At 51.0% G+C, this 24,130-nt stretch overlaps 1 protein-coding gene across 15 annotated transcripts in view; it reads right to left on the reverse strand.

Moving 5' to 3' along the window:
- The window catches only part of LOC309381032 (uncharacterized protein), a 206,650-nt gene that overhangs the window by 57,621 nt on the left and 124,899 nt on the right, over positions 1-24,130 (reverse strand). For 14 of the 15 annotated variants that reach the window (XM_081931370.1, XM_081931369.1, XM_081931376.1 and 11 more), the window contains 4 exons: positions 23,638-23,745; positions 19,373-20,071; positions 17,492-17,650; positions 12,307-16,434 (listed from right to left, as the gene is read on the reverse strand). In XM_081931370.1, coding sequence (XP_081787496.1) covers positions 12,307-16,434; positions 17,492-17,650; positions 19,373-20,071; positions 23,638-23,745 — 5,094 coding nt within the window. The remainder of the gene's footprint in view (positions 1-12,306; positions 16,435-17,491; positions 17,651-19,372; positions 20,072-23,637; positions 23,746-24,130) is intronic. The other variant, XM_081931372.1, reaches the window with a different exon arrangement.

Consider the following 24,130-nt stretch of genomic DNA (forward strand, 5'->3'; position numbering starts at 1 on the left):
CCGGTCGCCTCTGGGCAACCTAAACTGCTGGTCAGGACGGGGCTGAAACTGGGATTCCACACGCTGGTCTCCGGCTCGTCTGCGTATTTCCTGGGGTCGCTCCCGGGCTGACCCTGCTGGCACTTGGCTTCTGCCACCTTCTTACCTGCTGCCTTCTCCTGATCAGTGATGGCTTCGTGCTGCCCCAGTCTGGCAGGCGACCTTGTGGGCTCCGCCTGCCCAGAGTGGGAGCCTGCGGCACCGACGCCCCCCAAGCCCCCTTCTGCAGGAGGGAACGCTTCCGAGATGAGAGCCCAGCTCTCAAGGTGACCCAGAGGGGCCATCGGGCATTTCTTGCCTTGCAGAGTCTCCGCTTCGCCTCTTTTGTCCTTCGGGGCTGTCTTGAGCTCTTTGTCCAGTTTCCCCTCGAAGAAACACAGCTTGTCTTCGTCGGTGAAGCCCTGGCTGCTCTTGACCAGCCCATCCTTCAGCTGCCCGCCGGAGTTCACGTTCAGTCCGATCTCGTTCAGCTTGCCCTCCGTCCTCTGCCAAGCAAACTCGGTCTTCCCAAAGTCCTTCTGCGCCTCCATGCAGTGGAAGCCTTCCGAAATGCCCTCCGTGCTCTTGCCTTTGCACAGCTGGCTGTATTCGGAGAGGGGTGCGGAGGGCTGGTTGGAGAGAGACATTTCTGCCTGCTCCTCTCGCTTCTCGTCTCCTGAGCTGTAACACCACCCAGCAAGTGAGCTGGGCTTGCAGGCAGCCTGATGTGGTGACGACACACCATGCCCCCCTGTGCTCGTAGATAAAAAAATAAATAAATAACCCCCTTCGTCCCCAAGGGAACACAGCTTACTCAAATGCAGCTTTTTAAGCAAGACCCTTTTCTTTTTTAACGTTACAGGGCACACGGGTTTTCAGCCATCTCCTGAACATAAAACGGAAATCTAATTTGCAGCTGCACTTCAAAGTGCCTATTGAGGTACTTCGTTGCCATCCCTTTAAAGCAGCACAACGAGAAAGCCATAGGGGGTGAAATTTGTCCGCTCCTTTATCCAGGCATCGATAGTCGAGGGAGACAAAACACAAACGAAAGCAAACGTTCCAGAGCAATGATGTTCTGCTTTTTTAAAAGGTATGATATCTAGCGAAAGTGTTTGAGGAAACAGGCATCTCCTTCCAGATATGCAAAAGCATTTGCTGCCTCAAAATAAAGCCTTCAGTTGGAAAGGCATAAAACCGTCACAGAGATTCTTTTCACTGGACCAAATGAAAGTCGTGCCTGTCATGAGATGTGTCCAAAAAGCACACTCGTCTAGAGAGGTTTGAGGTGCTCAGTTCCATTGTCTGGAATCTGCGACACAAACAGGTATACTGAGTTTTTGCAAACAGCAAAATGTCCCCTTTCTTTGGGGGAGAGAAGCAGTAGCTCAGTGGTAGAGAACAGGAGCTGTGTTCAGAAGGTCCTGGGTTCAAGGAACAGGTAGGTGGTGATGTGGAAAAACCTCCCTTTCCCAGAGATCTTGGGAGAGCCAGGCAGAGTAGACCAACCTCCCCCAAACTGGATCACCCTCGAGATGTTTCAGATTACAACAGCCATGCAGGCTGAGGCTGATGGTCCGAAAGATCTGGAGGGCACCAGGTTGGGGAAGGCTGGAGTAGACAAGACCTGCCTGTATAGGCCAGCAGCCTGACCTGGCCTAAGGGAGCTCTCCATTCACAAATAGATCAAGCCGCACCAGTTGACAAATGGCCCTTGTCTCACCCTGTGCCATCTGCCCAGAAGACCACTTCCACAGGTGTTGCCAAAAGCATCCTATGGCACCTGAAAGAGTGGCTGGCGTATCTTGGCACAACCAGCCAAGGAAACATCTGCTTTACATACAGAAAGCCGCAGGTTCAATCCCTGGCATCCCCTATCCGAAACCCCAGAGAACTATTACTACCAGTCTGTGTAGACAATATTGAGCAAGATGGACCAACGCTACATATAAGGCCGTTTCCTGTGTTGACACGGTTTTACGAGGACAAGAGCTTCCAGCGTTGCATGCTGCCATCTCTATTCAGCTCACGCCACAACCATTTCCAAGTTGCCACAAGACACTGGCTTTGATGCAAAGGCCCCTTCGCCGATTCTGCCCACCCCTCCCATCTGCAGCCATATCACACGGCAATTCCCCCAATCCTCTACAGCCGCTTTGCGGCCAGGCGAGACAGAATGGTGGAACTGCATGTGTGGTTCCTGCGATCAAAGCCACGCCCTTCCCTGCTGTATCAGTCCAAACGTGGCTGCCGGAAAACCTGTCGTCGTTCCAGCCACTAACGCTTCTCTTTAGCAGCTTTGGAGCTAGCTCGTTAAACCATTTTCACTACTACATCAACTCTCCAAGTTGCGTGTCTTTTTTGCAGAAGGGGAAAGCACTCTGCATCTATCATGTTATGCACAAAGGCCAAACAGCATAGGTTAGTGCGCAGTACTTATGCAGCACAGCAATGCCGACGTTGTGAGTTCGCGCCTCACCTGGAGTACCATGTCTTTGAGAGCCAATAATAATACTAATAATAATTTATTATTTGTACCCCGCCCATCTGGCTGGGTTTCCCCAGCCACTCTGGGCGGCTTCCAACAAAGATTAAAAACACATTAAAATGTGGTGTAGTAGTAAGAGTGTCAGACTAGGACTTGAGAGACCAGGGTTTGAATCCCCGCTCAGCCACAAAGCTCTCACTGGGTGACCTGGGGCCAGTTGCTGACCTACCTCATAGGGTTGTTGTGGGGATTAAACAAGGAAGGGGAGAACGAAGTTTCCATGAGGTGGGATATAAATGCAATTTAAAGAAAAATCCATCAAGGCTCCTGCTGTGGTCGCTCAATCTTCTGCCAACAAGAATGAGCAACTGTTTTGGGGGGACTGCAACACACCGTATTTTTCGCTCTATAAGACGCACCAGACCACAAGACACACCTAGTTTTTGGAGGAGGAAAACAAGGGAAAAAAATATTCTGAATCTCAGAAGCCAGAACAGCAAGAGGGATCGCTACGCAGCAAAAGCAGCAATCCCTCTTGCTGTTCTGGCTTCTGGGATAGCTGCGCAGCCTGCATTCGCTCCATAAGACGCACACACATTTCCCCTTACTTTTTAGGAGGGGAAAAGTGCGTCTTATAGAGCAAAAAATACGGTGTCTGGACTAAATGAGACCCTCCTTTCAGCCGGCAGAGCAGCCCCTGCAAGCAAAGCTCATCATTGCAGGCGTGGCGGCGGCTGCCCTTACGGCACAGTGCAGCAGTGACAACTCCCACTTATTAACTCGCTAGGAGTATTTTTAGACTCTGAGCTCCAGCACGCCCCCTGAATTTATCCTGCTGCACACAAAAATATATATATTTTTTAAAAAAAATTCAGCTTCCCTGATCTAGACATTTGCTACCTTGCATTTAAGTGCCGGGTGGAAGTCGTGTCGGAACTATGAATAAAGTAGGGCAAAGTCATATTGCCTTTGTTTCCTGACACTCCCCAATTACCGCCCACCCAGCTCCACTGATCGCAAAGAGACGAGAGCTCATGCATGCGATCTTGCATCACACACACACAGACAAGGCTTTAAAAACTGGCTGTCACCAGTCAGGCTCCCCTAGCCAACGGCAGAGCTGCTGTGATGTCACGGAATGTTCACAACCGTTCCAACATCTCGGTGAGAAATAGGATGGAACTATATAGTATTGGGAAACGGAAAGGAAGGCTTCGTTTGTTCGGGGGCAAAAATTGAGAGAGAGCAAAGAGGGCAGATAGAGCTGTGCAATGCTGTCAGAAGAGGGTGGGGGGCATACAGAAACATCAAAGGAGTAGGGGAAAGATGCAATGAGAAGCCTTTATCCTCTGCCCTAGAGCTTTAATCTTTTCCGTTATTTAAACCAGCACTTTTGGAAATTTGATTAAGTACGGGCAGCGGCAGCTCTCACATGTTGCAGAAAGGCAACTTTTATGTTTGAAAGGAGCAGGGGGATTTATTTTCTCTCTATATACGATAAATACTTCGGCTGTGAACATCTACCACTGGCGCTGGTGGACTGATTATACCCTTACCTCTTTCTGCTCCTCCCTCGCTCCCTGTTCCACTCTTCGGAAGGCTCAGCCTAGATGCACCTGCCTGCCTGCTTTCCAAGACCTCTGCCTCTTCCCCACCTCCTTGCATGCATAATTGCAATGGAAGTTGCTGGCACAAGATGTGGCAGTGGCCAGAGGCTTGGATGGGTTTAAAAGGGGACTACAGGAAAACAGGGGGAATAGGCTTAGCGTTTAGCTATGACACCTAGTGGACCCTCCAGTTTCAGAGGCAGTCTACCTTTGACTATAGCTGTTTCGAGATGAGTGCCCCTTGCTACTGCCTTTCTGTTGCAAGCTGCAAGTAGAATTGCAACAGAGACTTTGCACACTATTAGGAGCCTGGTGTTTTTTCCAGTATACACCCCACACCCCATGTTCTTCCCCCACAAGGGTCTACAGGTGTGGAAGGTCCAATTCACACAAGCAGCTATTTGAAGATCAGCATCCACTCACTATAACCTTTGTGGTGGACGCCATTTTACGGCTCCTTTTATCCAAAGGTTCACACATCTTTTAATCGGCGCTAAAACTCATTTCTAGCTATGAAATCCAAGTGCAATAGCACCATGACACTATAATGCTGTGTGAATTTGTTTTAATAAAGAGTGCTAAAACCCCTTTCCGATCATGGCCATTAACCACAATAATATAGTTTATAACGCTAAATACGGAACTGTAATACTATGATACCATGGGTGGTATTCCACCTGAGTTGGACAAGGTTCAGAAAAGAGTGAGCAAAAGGTTGGAGCATTTGGGGGCGTTTTTAGCCGAGAGAAAAGGTAAGAGGTAACATAATTCAAGTGCATAATATCATTATGGCAAGAAGAGAGTGGACAGAGCAAAATATTTTGCCCTCTCTCTTAACACTAGAACTCATGGGCATCAAACGAAGCTGAACATTGGAAGTTCCAGCACAGAATAAAAGAAAGCCCTCCTTCACGCAGCACATGCTTAAACTATGGAACTCCCTGCCACAAGAGGCAGTGCGGGCCACCAACCTAGAGAACGCTAAAAGAGGGCTAGACAAATTCATGGAGAAGAGGGCTATCGATGGCTACTAGTCATGATGGCGATGGTCTGCCTTCCCAGTTTGAGGCAGCAATGCTTTTAAATACCAGTTGCTGGAAACGACAGGAGGGGAGAGTGCCCCTGGGCACAGATCCTGTTTTCAGGTTCTCCACAGGCATCTAGTTTAAGGTTACCAGATTTTTTTCAATGAATCCGGGGACACTTTTCAACTTCAATGGGTTTTGTATGGGGACTGTAAATCCGGGGACTGTCCCTGGGAAACGCGGATGTCTGGTAACCTTAATCTAGTTGGCCACTATGAGACCAGGATGTTGGCATAGATGAGCCATTGGCCGGATCCAGAAGGCTCTTATGTTCATAATTTCAGGCACAGATATACACCCCTCCCTCCCGAGGAGTTCCCAGGCTCAGAAAAAGAAACACACCCTCACCCAGTTGTGAATTTTAGAGCAAACTCTCAAGGTGAACCATTGTTTGGTTTTGCTCAAGATCCATGGTGTGCATGACAACAGAGCATGCACACAAGCCAACAGCATGCCTGAGCTAATTGCTGCATCAGCACACCAGGACTCGAGTCCCAAGCTGCCAGCTCCCACCCACAGCAACCTTGCGTTTCTATTTTCGATTTGCTCCTCAAGCTAGTACTTATCCTGTTCAATGCCTTTTTTAAAAAGAAGAAAACCCAAGCAAACTGTTTCAGGCGAGGACCCCTTTGCACTGGTTTCCAAGGCAACGGGCACCTTCCGGGATGACGAAGTGCCCCCCTGATATACCCTCCCAAAGTCATGTGCAATTGCTAATTAAGTGTCGTCGCCAACCAGAGTCAATGATCGGACCAACTGGGTCAGCTGAAGTTGTGCATGCTGGGGAGAAGAATATGCCAAGAGCTTCAGTGGGGGGATTTTACATCAGAGGTTTCTTGCCTCGCTCACAAGCACATGGTGGAATAAATGGAAAGGAACAGGGGAGCCGGCCCTGTTCCAGCAAACTTCAAACACGTGAAGCTAGGGATCAACAGGCTTGCTCCCCTTGTTCCGTTTTATTAGGAATCAGGTAAACCAGGGAATGAAGGGACGCGGGTGGCGCTGTGGGTTAAACCACAGAGCCTAGGACTTGCCGATCAGAAGGTCGGCGGTTTGAATCCCCGTGACGGAGTGCGCTCCTGCCAACCTAGCAGTTCAAAAGCACACCAGTGCAAGTAGATAAATAGGTATCGCTCCAGCAGGAAGGGAAACGGCGTTTCCGTGCGCTGCTCTGGTTTGCCAGAAGCGGCTGAGTCATGCTGGCCACCATGACCCGGAAGCTGTACGCCGGCTGCCTCGGCCAGTAAAGCGAGATGAGCACCGCAACCCCAGAGTCGATCACGACTGGACCTAATGGTCAGGGGTCCCTTTACCTTTAAACCAGGGAAAGGCAGAGACTGGTTCTTTTAATTGTTCACCAGGAGATTTAACAGATCCACATCCAGCTCTTAAAGTGATGTGCAGAACAATCTCAGCGGACCTTGATCTAGCTTCTGCCCAACTCAAACTAAACCAGCAGGGAAGACTATGCTAAAACTTGTCATTTGTGTGTTCATTTATTTTATGCAGGGAACACCTGTGTGTGCTGGGCAGTGTTTGACTAACTGACCCGGACCATGCAGTCGTCATTGGACTCTTCTCCATGTGCCTCCTCTATGAGAGGTCCACAGGGTGGCAACAAGGTAACGGGTCCTTTTCTGCAGTGGCTCCCTGTCTGTCGAATGCTCTCCCCATGGAGGCTCACCTGCTGCCTTCACTACATAGCTTTAGGCACCAGGAGAAAACATCCCTCTTCTCCAAAGCCTTTGGATGATTAAACAATATAGCCTTTGAAATGCATTTGTGTTATTGTTTTGCTTTAAGTACAGTGGTACCTTGGGTTAAGTACTTAATTCGTTCCGGAGGTCCGTTCTTAACCTGAAACTCTTCTTAACCTGAAGGACCGCTTTAGCTAATGGGGCCTCCCGCTGCCACTGTGCAGCCACCACACGATTTCTGTTCTCATCCTGAAGCAAAGTTCTTAACCCGAGGTACTATTTCTGGGTTAGCAGAGTCTGTAACCTGAAGCGTATGTAACCTGAAGCCTATGTAACCCGAGGTACCACTGTACTTATTTTGTACTTCTATTCTGTATTTTATCTTGTGAACTGTCCTGAGATGTAAATATATCTCCAGTATATATAAATATATAAATATATCTCCAGTATATATTGATATGTCCAGTATATAAATTTAATAAATAATAATTACATACAATTCTACTACCTCACACTGCACAACTAGCTCTGAGGTCCCAATCCACTGCAAAGCGGACGGGTGGCTGTGAAAATGCAGTCTTTCCACCTAAGCCGCCCCTCACAGGGCTGGCAACCAGCGCTTTAAACCAGCCTGCAAGCCCCAAACTGAAACAATGGGCTCGGTATTTTCGGGTGACGGGTACATAATTCTAACCTCCTCGTGGTACCAAAATAAGCACTCTCGCTACATGCAAGAAAGCTGTGCCTTAGCAACAGCAGTGATGGGCAGAAGAGGCAATGAGCCGTAGAAAGACAAGGAGCTGCCCCACCTTGCAGAGTTTTCTAGTCTCTGCCACCAGAGCTATAATAGCACACAGCTGGAGGCAGTTCTGCATGGGGGGAGAGGCACCAAGGGGATTATCTGTATGCAAACTCACAGGCCTCTCCATCGTTAAGGAGGAGGAATGGGCCACCACACCTCAAATGTGCAGTAACACAGAATAATTTGAAAGCAAACAGCCTTCCAACTTTTCGCCGTGATACATTTTGACTGAGAGACAATCCTTGCAAAGTATTTTTAGTCAAGAGCCGTGTGCCAAGACAACCAACATCTGCTGTCAAAAATAAAACAAAGCAGGAGCACAGCAGCTAAACTCTGTGAATAGGAGAAACCCAAATGTTGCACTTATTTACACGGTTTTTAATTCCTTTCGGGGTGGGGTGAGACTAGTCCACAAACGCCACTCAAGTCCACCTGAACAAAGGATTTCAAACATGTATTTCCATCCCATGGACTGCAAGAAGATCCAACCTCTCCATTCTGAAGGAAATCAGCCCTGAGTGCTCACTGGAAGGACAGATCCTGAAGCTGAGGCTCCAATACTTGGGCCACCTCAGGAGAAGAGAAGACTCCCTGGAAAAGACCCTGATGTTGGGAAAGATGGAGGGCACAAGGAGAAGGGGACGACAGAGGACGAGATGGTTGGACAGTGTTCTGGAAGCTACCAGCATGAGTTTGACCAAACTGCGGGAGGCAGTGGAAGACAGGAGTGCCTGGCGTGCTCTGGTCCAGGGGGTCATGAAGAGTCGGACACGACTAAACAACAACAACATTTCCATCCTGCTCTTTACAAGTGGTTTTCCACCCACCCCAAATAAACCAGCCAAGTCTACGTTTGGCTTAGCTTTAGCAATATTGCAAGATGCTCCCCACTTGCCCTAACAAAAGCCAAGGTTATAGAAATACATGCTCCATAGCTGGAGGGAGCACTTGGAAGAGGAAGAGATCAGCACAGACTTTATAATTCCAATGAACCCAAAGCTCTGGACCGCTCTCTATCCCAGCCTCTTCCTGCTCACAAAGCCCTGTTGCCTCTTCAGCTTCCAGTACCTCCTCTTCCCACTCTTCTCCCTCTGACCACCCATTGTAGTCCCATCACCAACCCCAGGGCTCTAAGCTTTCTTCCCTTGGGGGTTCCCTAGTTGGTGCCTCCTCTGCCTTCAGCCAGTCCATGACAGGCTGCTTCTGGTGCTGCTATCTTATAGGAAGTCAAGGTGGCAAGCGAGGCTTGCAAGCGCTCCAGGCCTTCATTGACAATGAGAAGGCCTCTCCTGCTCCCAGAGGGGAGGGGTTGTGAGCGGGAGCAGCTTCCCGCTGGGGGGCAAGGAGGCGTGCTCGGCTCCCTGCTCCTGATTGCTTCTGCTGCCGCGGCCAAGCCTTCCAGCCAACCAATAGGGCCGGCTGGTGGGCGGGGCTAGCCGCATTGCTCTGCTCCCAGTCTGTTCCTGCTTTCTTCGGATCTCCCTCCTTCCCTCTTAGGTCAGCTTCTTTTTGCGTATTGACCTTGCTATGGACTTCGGTTGGTTGCCTTGGTTGCCCAAGGGGCCTGGTAGGACTTTTTTATCCATTTGGCAAATTGGCACCAGACTCTTGGTTTTTTCGCCTACCTTGTAGCAATTCGTCACAACTTTCTGGTATTGGTGGTTAGGGCACTGGAATATGTGTGCTGTGTTGGAGGATTGGGTAAGCGCCATCATCTACCCCTCCTCTTTTGGGTATTCTGTTAAAGGAATCCAGCAGTTGTGGATCCTGTCCGATGCCCTGCTGGTGGCTAGGGCCATGGCACAACCTCCAGTGACATAATGGGGGAGCTTCCAGTTGTATTTGCATCAATAAGCTCCTCCCATTGGTTGTTAACCCTGATATGACTCCCGGCTGTGCAGGGTGGAGTCTGGTATTGCTGTTTCATCCAGTGCCTAAGCCAATACTACTGACATGCTGTAACCAATAAAAGTTGTGGCCTAATTTTGCCCATTGACCTAAAATAACGTGTCTTTGTGTCTTATTGTAGTCCTATGTGGGTGGCGGGTCCTCGACTCACAACAGGGTTGTTCTTGGCTGGTGATTGAGTGCTCGTCCCTCATCCCCACCTAACATCCAGTTCGCAATAGATTCATGGATCTGCCGGTGTCAGAGGCAGAATAACGGGCTGGAAACTTCTAGAGCAATGAACATCTGTAGCAGGAACCAAAGCTGCTCCTCAGTCCCTCTCACACGCTCACAACACCATGAAGACAGAATGACGAGTTCCTTTGGAACTGGCGACTGGCAAGTAGGGCTGACAAAATTCACTCTAGGGAGCTGTCCAGTTGCTAAACACCTTCCACCCTCCTTTTGCAGTCAACACTGGGGGCGTGGGGCCTTGCGGCCTTGCCAGAGGGCTGTTAGCACCCCTCAAGTCCTCTCATCAATCCCACGCTGACGGTGCTGACATTCTAACTGCAACGTCACCCTCTCCACCAGCCGCCTGCTTTCAATCTGGGGTACATGCCTCGGGGGAAGAGAGGAGAGGAACAGCTCCTCCTGCCATTAAGGCAAGCTTCAATCCTTCTGAGCTCTGCCGAAGTGAACAAGGCCCACGTAGGCAGTTGACTCACACAGAGGGGATCCTGCAAAGCAGGTGGGAGTCTTAAGGCATGCTGTGCGGCTTGCAGTCCAATTACCTGCGGACGTTCATTCGTTTAGGGCCAACCTTTCTGTTTGTCAACGGCTCCCAAGGTTTGCCTTTTTGCAAGGAAAACACACACACACAAAGGAAAAGGCTTCCAGCAATTCTATTTTCCTTTTTTGAAAGAAGGCACTACCTCTATAAACACCCTCCATTTTCTACCCCCATGCAAGAAACACACACACACACACCCCACTCTAGAGGCATAAATTCATGCAGGGAACAGCACTTCCACCAAAATAGAAGTACTTTATGCGTTATGCAACCGTCATTAAATATACAAAACCTCTCAGGAATCACAGCAAAACATTAAGGCCAGCATGGCTCAATCTTAAAAAAAAAAGATTTTCCATGCAAGCAGATGTTATGATATTCCGTCAAACAGCATCAACACTTCCTGCTTAGTGACAACAGAAGACGAGTGTTTGTTAGGGAAAGGCGTTCGTTCTCATGTTCATTCAGCATTGGGGAAATCTATGCTTCTGATGGAGATCTGACGCTATCTGATAATCTAACAACAAACAGTTTGCAGTAAAGCCATGTAGACATGTAAAGATGGGGAGGGGCTGTTGCTCAGAGACCGAGTACACACTTTCCACAGAGAAAGTCAGAGGTTCAAACCCAGGTAAAGAACTCCAGGTTGCAGGATTAAATGCAGGTGCTGGCTGGAGACGCCTTTTCAAGGCGGATCAAAATGGGTGGTTTAAAATAACTAAAACTGAAACTTAAAAACCCCACTAAGCTTGTCTTCAAAATAATAGCTTGTATAATATTAAAGCAAGCTGCATAATGCATAAAAGTGATCCATCGAGCAGTGCATTCAGAAACATGTTGTAAAATGATTGTTAAATACATACATACATACATACATACATATATATACATACATACAAAGCATCCCACTACTGAATGGAAAATAAAGATGGGTTAGCACTTGGGAGCTGCACCAGAATTTAGAAAAGTACTATCATGAGAAACTTGATTTAAATCCTAACTGCTTGCTGATTTAAACCATTGCTTTAGATCTCCTTGATTGAACTGATACAACTTACTATTTCGTTACGTTTTATTTTTTGCCTTTTATCCCATTTGTTCACGCCTGAGGAACAGGAACCAAGCGCCCCTCTGCTTGCCCAGAAGCAATAATGGGTGTGTGAGAGGCAGACTGGACATTTAAATATATGCAGGCGGTTTCATTTCCATTGCAAGACCAGACCGTTTCCTCAACTCAAGATGTACTGCTCTCTTTTCAGAGGGGCACTCTGCACATTCATGAATTACTCATGCCCCCCCCCAACATTCAGGGGCCTTGGAAACAGCTTCCCACAGCTGCGTTGCACACAGTTGAGAAATGACGTTTGTCGTGGGCTGACCACGTGAGCCAACCATCACATGACCATCTCCATGCCAGCAAGGGGGACATTCATGACCAGCATAAAGTTGTTAAATGGACTTGTTTTCAAAAGGGGGTGGAAAATCATTACTAATAGCCCATCAGGCTTCAACCTGCAAGCATTTTGAGACTTGAGAAATGAATGCACCAAGACCTGAACCTCAGGTATGGGGAAACCTCCAAGCAACGTGGTGTCAAGAAGCTATTTTGCTAGACGACGCAACGCTTTTTCAACATTAGTGAGGAGGAGTACAAAAATACTTAAGCAAGAACAAGCACATAAAGATAAGCTTTGGGAGCTCGGTTTATACATTTGTCAGTTCTTCGAAAACTTGGCCATTAGCACCCTGGTGAAAAGAGGCAAGCAGAGTCAAAAACAGGCTCTTAACGGGAACAGCCAAGACACAAGTCATGCCAGGTGCATCGGACGCAGGATTAACAGTTAGGTGCTCATGCCAAAGAGCAAGTTCTCACACACAAGCTGTAGTATATGCATTAGCTGCCGACGAGCCACAGTTGCAAAGACACACCTTTCTCTTGCCTTTGTAGATTTGGGCTGTCCGCTTTCGCCGGCCTTCTCCTCCCTTGCTCTTGCACAGCCGCGACTCTCGATGGCGGCGGTGGGAGAGGAAGCCCTCTCGACTTTGTGGGTCTCATGTAGCCTTTCATTTGCTCGGTGCCTCGGGCTCTCCTCTCCTCTTTCTTCGTCGCTCTCGCTCCTTGGTCGCCCCCGTCAGCCGCCGCCTGCGGGATCAGCTCGCCCGCTTCAGAGCCAGAACTCTGCGCGCCCTTTGGTTGGGCTGCCTGGCTTGGCAGATGTGCCTCTTCCTCTTTGCTGGCCGCCTGCGCAGGGACGCTGATCTCTGGCTCCTTCACATCATCCAGCTTCAGAGGTTTGAATGAGTCTTTTGGTTTAGGAGCAGAAGCAGCTTCCTCCCTGTGGATATCCTCTGGGACCTTATCTGCCCCTGCCTTACTTCCTAAACTAGCCGGACGTTCAGAGGTCTTTGGTTCAGCTCCTTTGCTTTTTTCAGCTGGCTCTGAGCTGCCACCAACAAGGGCGGTTGTCAGTGCCTGGAGTGCTGCTGCTTCTCTCTTGTTCTCCCAAAGGGGTGGCAATTCCCCAGATGGGGTGCTGGTTTCTTTTCCGACAGATCCATTTCCTTCTGCCCCAGCAACCAGCAGGGCAGTCTCCTTGGGCACCTCTTCCGCTGGCAGTTCCATGGGGCCAAGTCCAGAGCCTTGTCTTTTCTCCATCAAGCTTTCCCTTCCATCTTCATCCTGGACGGAGCTGAACGCCTTGTCCTTTCCTGCTGTTAGCTCCTGCTTGGCATGGGGTCTCTTGCTTTTCTTCCTTTTCTCCCTGGTTTCGTCGCCCGCTTTCAGCAAAAGGGAAGCCTCTATCGCGGCCTCGCAGCCTCCCAACTTGGCCACGTTCTCCTTCGGCTCATGCTGATCCTCCCGGTCGCTTTTACTGGCATCTTTCAGCATTTCGGAAAGAAAAGGCTGCTCCTTGCTCAGCTCGCTCATGAACTTGCCTGGGTCTTCTAGAAAGGGGCACCCCAGCCCTGGGCTTTTGGAAGGGGCTTCGTCAAGACCACCAGCACTGGGGGGAGCAAAGGGGCCGAACAAGCTCATCTTGTTCTCTTCCCAGTGTACCTGATGCCCCGGGGGAAGGCTTTTGATGTTCCTGTTCTCGTCTACAAACTCCATTTCCTCCACGCCTTGGAGGAAGCCAGCCAATTTGGGATGCTGCCCTTGGTTTGTGGGATCCACCTTTGCTTGCGAGGCGGGTTGGTCAGGGCCACTCGCTGCCTCCTTGCTTTTCCTGTCGTTGCCCCTCTTTGCAGCTTTTGCAGCAGGGTCTGGCTTACTGGCAAGAGCAGACCCGCCACCGCTTCCCTCCTTGATGTTTCGAGGAGAAGGGGGCTCTTTCTGTTCATCTTCTCTTTGGTCCCCCAAAAGCATGCCTGGCTCCCCTTTGGCTTCCCCCCAAAGAAAGGGACATTCCAAACTCAGCTTGTCTTTTCTATTCTTGGCCTCCTCTGATCCTCTGGATGTTCTGCTTGCATCAGGACCTTGCCCTGAATCTCTTGCCTCCTTCAAGGGACGGTCTTTCTCTTGGACTTTACTCGGGGATGGAGCCTCCTCCATTTTAGCCACCTCTCCATGTTCAGCAGCTAGCCTGGCAGGTTCAGACTTTGCTTCCAAGGCTTGGACACAAACTTGGTGGCTTTGCCCTCCTACATCCCTTTTCCTCGGTTCTTCTACTGCCGGCTCCGTAAAGGGATGGGGGGATTTTGGCAATTCTGCCCTATTTCCAGGATCTAGACTGGCTTCCTGATCTTTCTCTGTGTCTTTAGTGAAGAGTTCCTGCTTTGCAGTGCTGGTTTTTGGATCAGAAGCAACCGGCTGCTGAAAGCCACACTTCTTCGGTGCTGTGTCCAAACTCCCCTCCTCCTTCTTTCTTTCAGATTTCCCCACCGGTTTTGCGGCAGGAACCTGCACTTCACTGCTCTCTGGCTGTTCAAGCAGAGGGGCGCCACCCCTGCCAGAAGCGCCTGATTCTTTGGTGGTACTGTCAGCCTTCTCAGAAGCCTTGCTCAGGTCAGATGCCGCCTCCGGCAGAAACGGCTGCTCTGGCGGAGTCTTCCCGGACTTTTTGCTCCTCCCATCGCTGGTCCTCTTTTTGGGCTTGCTCCCTGGCAGGGCTGAAGCGGGGCTCTCCAAAATGGCGAAGCTGGGCCCTTTGCTCTCACCAGGCACGGTGGCTCCCTTGGCTTCAGGAGGACCTGCCTTGGCTGGTGTCTCCAAGATGAAAGGGTATGCCGAGGAAGGGAAGTCGACCCATTCGCTTCTGCCGGTTGGAGCCCCTTGCATCTTCTCCTTCAAGGAGGTTGCAGAAGGAGCTTGGAGCTCTGCCGTATCTGCAGCAGAAGCCTCCGTCAGTTGGCTTGCAGCTAAGAGGTCGGCTCCTTTGCTGGAATCGTTCTTTTCTTTACTCTGGTCAGCTCTGCTTGCTTCAGCAGGCGAGGGGCCAGTGCCGCTCTCCGCCGCTGGAGGAAACGATGCCCCCAGCGAGCTTCTCTTCATGGCTTTCCTGCTCTTCCCCTCACTGCTCCTCTTTGGTTTCTCTTGCAACACCGCAGAGGCAAGAGCTGCTTTGCTGTCCGCTGAGCTGGAGAAGCCAGCTGCCTCGGGGCTTCTGGCTGCCATGCTGCTTTCAGGAGGGGTCACAGCTTCCTCCGCCCCCGGTGCTTTGCCCACATCAGCCCGGTCTTCCAAGAGGGACAGCAGCGGCGCTGGAGGATTCTTAACCCGCTTGCTTCTGCCATCGCTGCCCCTCTTCTTAGCCTGTGCCCCAGTCGGCTGTTCTGGTGTGCCAGAGCTGGCTCCCTTGGCCATCTCAGTGGAAGGTGCTTGAGCACTGCCAGGTGTCTTGGCGGGAGCGAAGGCCTTGCCCATATCAGACTTGCTTTCCAAGAAAAAGGGGGTTTCGGCCGAACCAAAATCAAGAGTGGCACTTTTTGCGGGGCTGCTCCCCTGTGCATCGCCTGGTGAACACTCCCTGGGGGGGCTCGATTCTGGCACAACAGGGAATTTCTCCTTGCTCTTATCGGGAGAACTCATTTCCGTGGCTGGCTCCACGGCCTTTGCTTCAGCGGGAGATTTGGCAGCTCCCTCGCCAGGACTTCTGCCCTGCCTGCCCTTCTCTTCCTTCTTGGGCTCCTCCACCAGCACCTCCTGCAAAGGAACCAGGGCCTCTGGGGCGACCTTCTCACCTGAAGCTGCTGGTTTCTTAAGCAGGACTTCAGCTTCCTTGCCCACCGCAGGTTTGGCCTCCAAAGCGGGCACAATGGGGACAGAGTCCTTGTGAGCTGAGCCTTCCTCCAATGCCCTGCTTTTCCCAAAGGGTGCCATTTCCACAGGACTGGCCTGTGGCCAGGTGGGGCTTCCTGGCTGATTCTTCTGGACACGGCACTTCAGCTGCTCCTCAGGAGGCTCCCTGCTTTTAGATGGCGATTTCAAGCTGCCATCCCTCATCTCTTGGCCAAATTTTGCATCCAATGCAACATTATCAGCCGGAAGGGCCAGCTCTCCTTTTACAGAAACCGGGGCAAGGCTGTCCATAATTTGGCCCTCTCTCTCAAGCACCGAAGGATCCTTCCCGGTGACGTCCACAGGGACTCTTGAGACCTCTTTAGCGCTCTTCCGGGGCTCAGTAAAGGGGACCTCGGGCTTCTGGGGTTCAGGAGCACACAGGGGAGCTTGCGGCCTTTCGGAGCTGTCCTCCCACATCTCTGCCCCCCTTGGCTGCTGGACCCTCTTCTGCTTCTGCTTTTTCTTCTTCTTCTTCAGTGCCGCGGAAGCTTCCAGGTCCCAGCTCTCCCTCGCGCCCTCTGCAAACTCAAACGCCTGGCCGGCTGCTTTCTTGTAAGGAGCTCTGCTCCGGGGGGACGTCCCAGCGACAAAGCCACTGCACTCTGTCACCGGAAAGGGGTCGCCTCCTTGGTTGTGGCTCCTGGGTGCAGCCGGGAGACCTACAAGAAGCTCCTCCGGGGCATCTGCCGCAGGCAGCCAGGCAGGTTTCGCTCTGCCAACCCTGCGGTGGTGGTCGCTGGGTTTGTTAGCGTGTCTTCCTTGGGCAGGAAGCGCACCTGGAATACAGGAAGGTTGCTGGAGTACCGGAGGGATTACTCACCAAAAGCGGCATTCAGCCAGGCTCCCAGTGCCTACAGTCAATGCTAGTATTAACTCCCACTTTAGTTAAGTGCAGTTGTGGTAGCAAGATAAGGGGTTGTGGAGTACCAATCTCCCCTACTTTTTGCATTTCTCTCTCCGCCAAACGTATGTCATAACATGGACAAAGTCTCTGGAAGAGTCATCGCTTCTACGTTACAGGGCAATGCAAGAATTGCTTTTGTGCTTAGAGATCCCATAAGGCCTTTTTAGGGTGGATTTTAGGGCCTGCCTTCCCTCTTTTTCTGGGGTGTGGGAGAGGCCAGGTGCATGCAGGCAAGAGCTCTGGAAACAGGGAACTCTCCCAGCGGGAAGCAAGCTCTGTTGACAAGCTGGGGGCATGACAGAGCATGGGGGCACATGGCTAGATTGAGAAGGCAGGGATAGCTCAGTGAGGAGAAAGGAGATCATTTGCTGCGGTTGGAGAACATAGGGTGCTTATCTTGCTCACAGCAGAGACTGCAAAGCCAACTTTGCACTGCTGGGACCCCAGATCACCCCCAGATGGGAAGTGGGAGTGCACACTTTAAGGGAAAAGATTTAGGACAGGCCAAAAAAACCCCACACCCCAAAAAACAACAGACCAGCATTGTTATGAGGTCTGTGGCCAAAATGGTTCTCCTAAATGTCAGATCGGAAATGAAACCTATATGGTAACCAGAAGGGGACAATGTTGCATAGAAGATTCAGCCATGGGGGAGAGTTGCCTGTATTTAATCTGGCTCCCAGTATGGGGGTGGAAGGGGGGGCAGAGATTCCCAGTTTTGGGACTGGGGAGCAAGTAGAAATAAGAAACAAGAAATAAAGCTGAGGCCGTTTCCTAACCACACAGGAGAAGGAAGAGGTTTGCCTCTTTGGCTGCAAAGGGATAGGCAATTTGCAACACAGAGAGAAAGGTAAGAGTATGGTGGAGACGGAAAACAAGAACGGGAGATGCAGCTCAGCTGCTCCTCTGTTGCCACTACCACTGCCTACCTGCAGGTTCCAGGGCGGCCTTTCCCTGGGGCAGCTCCGCAGGATGGTCAGGGCGAGCTTCAGGTGCTTCCTTTGGCTTGGCCACTTCCACCACAGCAGCCAAGGGCTCCTTAGCGTCTGCTTTGGACTCTCCCGGAGGTACCGGTTCTTTCGACTCTGCTAGAAATAAAAGCATAAAAACATCAGTGTTCTTCTTTTTCTAAAGGAAGAAGACAAGACTGGCAGGTGCTAGGATAGTTGTGTACAGTGGTGCCTCGCAAGATGAAAATAATCCGTTCCGCGAGTCTCTTCGTCTAGCGGTTTTTTCGTCTTGCGAAGCAACCCTATTAGCGGCTTAGCGCTCTTAGCGGTTTAGCGGATATTAAAGGCTTAGTGGCTTAAAGGCTATTAGCGGCTTAGTGGGTTAGAAAAAGGGGGAAAAGCGGAAAAAACCGCAAGACTCGCAAGACGTTTTCGTCTTGCAAAGCAAGCCCATAGGGAAATTCGTCTTGCGAAGCGCATCGAAAAACGGAAAACCCTTTCGTCTAGCGGGTTTTTCGTCTTGCGGGGCACCACTGTACAATCATAGACTTGCCATGGACAAAATGAACAATATCTGGAATTCATTATTTTATAAATATTGTATTAGTTTGCTTGGTTAAGGAAAACAACTATCCCCCCCCCTTTTGTAATGGTACACAATATCTTTCTTGTTGTTCTGTTTTGCTTACTACATGGGTACACTTTCTTGTTTCTTCTTCTTCTGTGTGTCTTATCTTATTCTGTGCACTTGTAATTTTATACCTTTTGTTTCTCAATAAAGAATATAAAATAAATAAATAAGAAACAAATGAGTATTCAAGACAGGATAGCCATCTCCAACTATCTAAACGGCTGCCGCATGAAAGGTGGAGCAAGCTTGATTTCTACTGCTCCAGAGGGGAGGACCGAAGCCAATTGGATTCAAATGACACAAAAGGAGACAGACTTCAGCTAAACTTTAGGAATAACTTTCTGACTGTATGAGCCGTTTGACAGTGGAAAAGACTTCATCGGAAGGTGGTCGGCTCTCCTTCGCTGGAGGTTTTCAGACAGAGGTTAGGCGACCGTATGCCAGGGATTCTTTAGCTGTGACACCTGCTTTGCAGGGGGTTGGAGCAGTTGACGCCTGGGGGAGCCAAACCTACCATTCAATGATTCTATGAGAATCACCACCTCTGCCCCCACCAGCTTGCTCCCATGACCGCAAACACATTCGCTAGCTAACAAGTCAAAACCAGCTGCCCAAGACTGCAGAGGACAGATAAATACGCCAGCCTCACCATGATCTTGGGCTGAGCGATGTAGTCCATTGGCCTGGCCAAATGCAGCCATCAGGACAGTACAGTGGTACCTCGGGTTACATAGGCTTCAGGTTACATACGCTTCAGGTTACAGACTCCGCTAACCCAGAAATAGTACCTCGGGTTAAGAACTTTGCTTCAGGATGAGAACAGAAATTGTGCGGTGGCAGCACAGCAGCAGCAGGAGGCCCCATTAGGTGCTTCAGGTTAAGAACAGTTTCAGGTTAAGAATGGCCCTCCGGAACGAATTAAGTACGTAACCAGAGGTACCAATGTATTGCCCGTTTCAAGAGCTCTGCCTGCCAATATCCCCAATGTGCAGCTGTCCATCCACCCACCCTGTTTCTTCCAAACACCCCAATCGCCAGCTCAGGCCCCACCTCTATTGTACTTGTGGGGGCACCGCTGGTGGGCCTCCCTGCTGCTGCCTCCCCACTATGAGAGAAGCAGGCTCAATCTCCTGATACGAGGAGGGTGTGGCTTCCATTGGCGCTGGCAGAAGGAAGGAAAGCAGCTTTCCCCCTAGGAAGTGACGTCTTTCCCCCACATCTTTCCTTACCTGCAGGCTCCGGATGAGGCGCCACAGGTGGAACCGACAGCGGCTGCTTGTTCTCCTCCGGCTTCTCGGCAGGCTTGCTGGGAGGCTGTTTGTCCTTTTCCCCAAGCTTCTCCAGAGCAGGGAAGGTCTCCCAAGGCTGGAGGGGCGAAGAAGGCGTCTTAGGCCCTTCTTGGCTCGCAGCGGGCTGGCTGGGAGAGATCTTGCTCTCTTCCGCTTTCTTCTCTAAGTGCTGGCTGGGAGAAGCTTTGGGCTCTTCTGCTTTGGGGGCTGGAGCAGCTTTACTCGCCCCCTCCTGCACATTCAGGCCCTGGCTGACCTTCTCTGTGTGTTGGGCAGGAGGAGCCTTTGGCTCTTCGACTTTCGGGCTTGGGGGCTGCCTCTCCTTTTCCTCCATGGGCAAAATGAGAGGGGGCTTGGTTTCCTCCGTTTTCTGGGCGGGAGGCTTGGTTGCTGCGCTTGCCTCCTTCTCCTCTCCCCATTGGCTGAAGAAAGGCTGGCTGTCGTCCACTTTCTGGCTGGGAGGAGTCTTCCTTGCCAGCTCCTCTGCCTTCTGGGACTGGCTGGTCTCTTCCTTCTCCTTGTGCTGGGTGGGGGAAGGCCAGCTCTCCTCCTGTTTCCCCAGCACAGGGAAACCGCCAGTACCTGGAGCTGTAGCGTCTGCGGCCTTCGCTTTCTGCTCCTTCGTCGCTTCTGGAGAGCCTATGCATAGCAAAAGAAGGAAGAGGTGCCTTTTTTCATCTACGCCACCCAATGAGTCCCCTCTAGGATCAGTGATACCAGTCCACTCGTCTGTCCTCAACCAACACATCTCCAAAAGAAGCAGGTGGCCGGATGGCGGGCGCTGGGGACAGATGGACAGTGACCATCCCATTCCTGCCCTGCCCGTGAGCTTCCGCCCAGGATGTGGGGAGACAACCTGTACTGCGCAGTGCTGCACTACCTTGGAAGGAGCAGGTCTGTAGCTTGCGGGTGCTCCTGTATTTGTCACATTTGGCTAAGGTGGCCTTAGTGGTTGGAGTGCCTTTTTCTAAAGGTAAAGGTACCCTTGCCCGTACGGGCCAGTCTTGCCAGGCTCTAGGGTTGTGCGCTCATCTCACTCTATAAGCCGGGAGCCAGCGCTGTCCGCAGACACTTCCGGGTCACGTGGCCAGCCTGACAAGCTGCATCTGGCGAGCCAGCGCAGCACACGGAACGCCGTTTACCTTCCCGCTGCTAAGCGGTCCCTATTTATCTACTTGCACCCGGAGGTGCTTTCGAACTGCTAGGTTGGCAGGCGCTGGGACCGAACGACGGGACCGCACCCCGCCGCGGGGATTCGAACCGCCGACCATACGATCGGCAAGTCCTAGGCGCTGAGGTTTTACCCACAGCGCCACCCGCGGCCTTTTTCTAGCTCTGTCCAATTCATCGGCTTTCGGACAGGAAGGACTGCATTGCAAGGGGCAGGACTAGATTTTTATTTCATTCACTATATTTATAGGCTGCCCTCCATCAAAAAATCCCAGGGCGATTCACAAGAGAAAAACGAGATGGCCCTTGGGGTCCCTTCCAGCTCTACAATTCTGATTTGGCCACTGCGCTCCATGAGCTGGGGACTTCCGCGCTAGATTACTGCGCAATGCAACACCTGGGGCTGCCCTTGAAGACAACTTTAACTGGTCCAAAATGAAGAGTTGCTCTTGTGCTCGAATCCTGCTTGCTGGTTTCCAGTCTGTTGGGCCACTGGCCTGATCCAGCAGGCTCTTCTTATGTTTTTACGGTTAAAGGCCTAAATTACTTAGGCCCCAAATACCTGAAACAGCCCCCTCCCATCCCTAAAGAACCTCTCAGGTGTCAAGATCGGCAAAGGGACTCCTCTTTGTGGTTCCAGCACCCTCAGAAGTGTGCGGAGCGGGGCAGACCTTAGGGTGGGGAATGTCTTACCCACAGAGGTATGGTCTTCGTCCTATGCTGATGTAAAGGGTGTGAGGGGTTACTTGTGCGTAACCTTACTTCAGTTCAGTTATTTTGCTTGCCCCAACCATGCTTAGGGTTGGAGCTCGCCCTCCGTGACCTGTGAGTCACTTACAGAATCCGAGAGTGGGCGTCTCTTGAATCTCTTCCAGCATAGAAGCTGTTTGACCCCGAGTCTCCGCCTATGTTCTCTGCGCGGAACGCGTCTGCGCAAGTAAGGGGAAGGCAGGGGCGTCCCAGCGCTCTCTCCACTAGTTTCGGGGGAAGGGTCTCGGAGCCCTGTCACCAACTCCTCCATCTCCCTCTCTGCTCTATGAGTGTTACGCTGAAATCCTCCCCCCCTGCTCATCCCCTCTCCGGCATCGCTGGGTAGCTCTGCCTCTGTTTCTTGCTCAGAGGGCAGTTCCCTGACAGCTGAAGACACACTTCTTCACCCTGGCATTTGACACATGAGATCATGACAAGAACGGCTGTGCTCTTTGCCTCCACAGCTGGAGGCTGCAATGCTTCTGGATACCAGTTACTGGAAACCACAGGAGACAGAGCTCTTGTGCTCCGATTCTGCTTCTGCTCAGATTCCCATTGGGACACCTGGTTGGCCGCTGTGAGAACAGGGCACTGGTCTAGATGGGCCATTGGCTGCCATGGACTGGCTGGACGCAGAGGAATAGCAGGTGGTACCAGCTGGGGAACCCCCAAGGTAAGAAGGTTCAGAGCCTGGGGCATGACTAGGAGTGGCCAGAGGGAGGAGGTGGTGTTGGAAGCTGAAAGGTAACAGGGTTTAGTGAGCAGGGAGAGGCTGTGGCAGAGAGAAGTCCAGACTCTAGAGGCAGAAGCGGAAGCTGGAGAGCAGGGAAGCTAAAAGGCAGAGATGAGGTAGGCTGGTGAGGAAGCCTCCCTTCTCCTGCTGCAACCAGCTCCCCTCTCCCTTGGTCTCCCAGAACCATAAGAGGCATGGAGAGAGCGAAGCAAAGACAGACAAGATGAAAGAGCCTCAGGTCGCTTGGGAAGGACCCGGGGGATGGGAGACTCAGGGAGCAGTGGGAAGGAAGACCTTCAATCCTCGCAACTGCCTCAGTGGGGAAAGAGGAAGACTTGCTGTGCTGACTAGGCCTGAGCTTTTATTTTTTTGGATAAAGAGTTAGCTTCACTGACACCTTGTGAGTTGTTGCTGATCTGTGCCCAACCTAATAATAATAATAATAATAATAATAATAAATTTTATTTATATCCTGCCCTCCCCAGCCGAAGCCGGGCTCAGGGCGGCTAACAACACTAAAATAGTGTAACATTATAAAAACATTATAAAAATTAATTAAAATCAAAATTGATGGCAACCATAAACTAAAGTTTTGTAAAGATTGCCAAAGGAGGGAGTCAGGCTGCGCCCTGGCCAAAGGCCTGGTGGAACAGCTCTGTCTTGCAGGCCCTGCGGAAAGATGTCAAGTCGTGCAGGGCCCCAGTCTCTTGTGACAGAGCGTTCCACCAGATTGGAGCCGCAGCCGAGAAAGCCCTGGCTCTGGTTGAGGCCAGCCTAACCTCTCTGTGGCCTGGGACCTTCAAGATGTTTTTATTTGAAGACCATAAGTTCCTCTGTGGGGCATACCAGGAGAGGCGGTCCCGTAGGTACGAGGGTCCTAGGCTGTATAGGGCTTTGAAGGTCAAAACCAGCACCTTAAACCTGATCCTGTACTCCACCGGGAGCCAGTGCAGCTGGTATAGCACCGGATGAATGTGATCTCGCAGAATATGATCCAGGAGGGCTCTTCTTATGTTCTTACTAGATTTACATTTTAGGACCCAACCTATTCTTGTGGTTGTGATTTGGTTTGAACTGTTTGCAGCGTATTTTCAATTGCTGTGACCCTCCCTGGGACCTCGGGGTAACGGCGGGACGGTAATCAAAATATGCTGGGGGAAGCCTGCTCTAGAGAGGACTCTAAATGGCAGCTTTATCTGGAACTCTAGCATGATGGAATACTGAAATCTGGTGCCACCGTTCCAACTGTAGGAGCTCCAGCAGAGAACGAGGTCATGGAAGAGCAAAGCAGGACAGGATGCAAGCGTCAGGAGGGCCATTGATGGAGATGACGGTGTGAGACAGAGAAGGAGGGAGTAAAGGTTTGGGGGCGAAGGGGGCAGGGGGAGAAGTCTATACCCAGACCCATTTCTTGTGGGTTCCTGCTTGTGGGACCAATTGGCACTTGACTGAAGACTGTTTCCTGTGCAAACCCAGAACCCGCCTCCTTTTCAAGCATTGCAAGCAAGCCAAGAAACAAACACACACTACGAAGTCTCGAGGGCAAGCTCACCTGCCAGGGATTCTTTGAGAGGAAGAGATTTCTGGTCAAATGATGGTTCAAACCCCATCAGCTCTTCCACTGCAGGGGCAGGCCCGTGACCTCCAACTGCAGGAGAAGCTGGAAAAGAAAAGGGAAGAAACGACTTAAGCAGAAGATTTAAAGGTGCGTGTTCCTCCTGCTGCCGACGCCACCATTTGGAAACAGAACAAAGCAAACGGCCGAGAAAGAAAGGGGGGTCATCTTTGCTGCCTTTGGGATGGCAGGGTGAGTTCGGAGCAAGTTCAGAGCCAAATTGTTAACCGGTTGCCCCACTATGCAGAAGTCAGGAGTACAAATAAATTACATGATAATAATTATATTTATTTATAATCTGCCTCGTCCCCAGACTGGGAAGTTCAATTATAAATCATCCCAAATGTCATGAGTTGGGGAAGAAAGCCGGACACCCCTTGCCCAAGAAACCCCATAGCCCCAGGGGGCAAGATCCACAACCCATGTTTTT

The sequence above is a fragment of the Podarcis melisellensis genome (assembly GCF_964234715.1).
Source record: "Podarcis melisellensis genome assembly, chromosome: 12".
Taxonomy (NCBI): Eukaryota; Metazoa; Chordata; class Lepidosauria; order Squamata; family Lacertidae; genus Podarcis; species Podarcis melisellensis.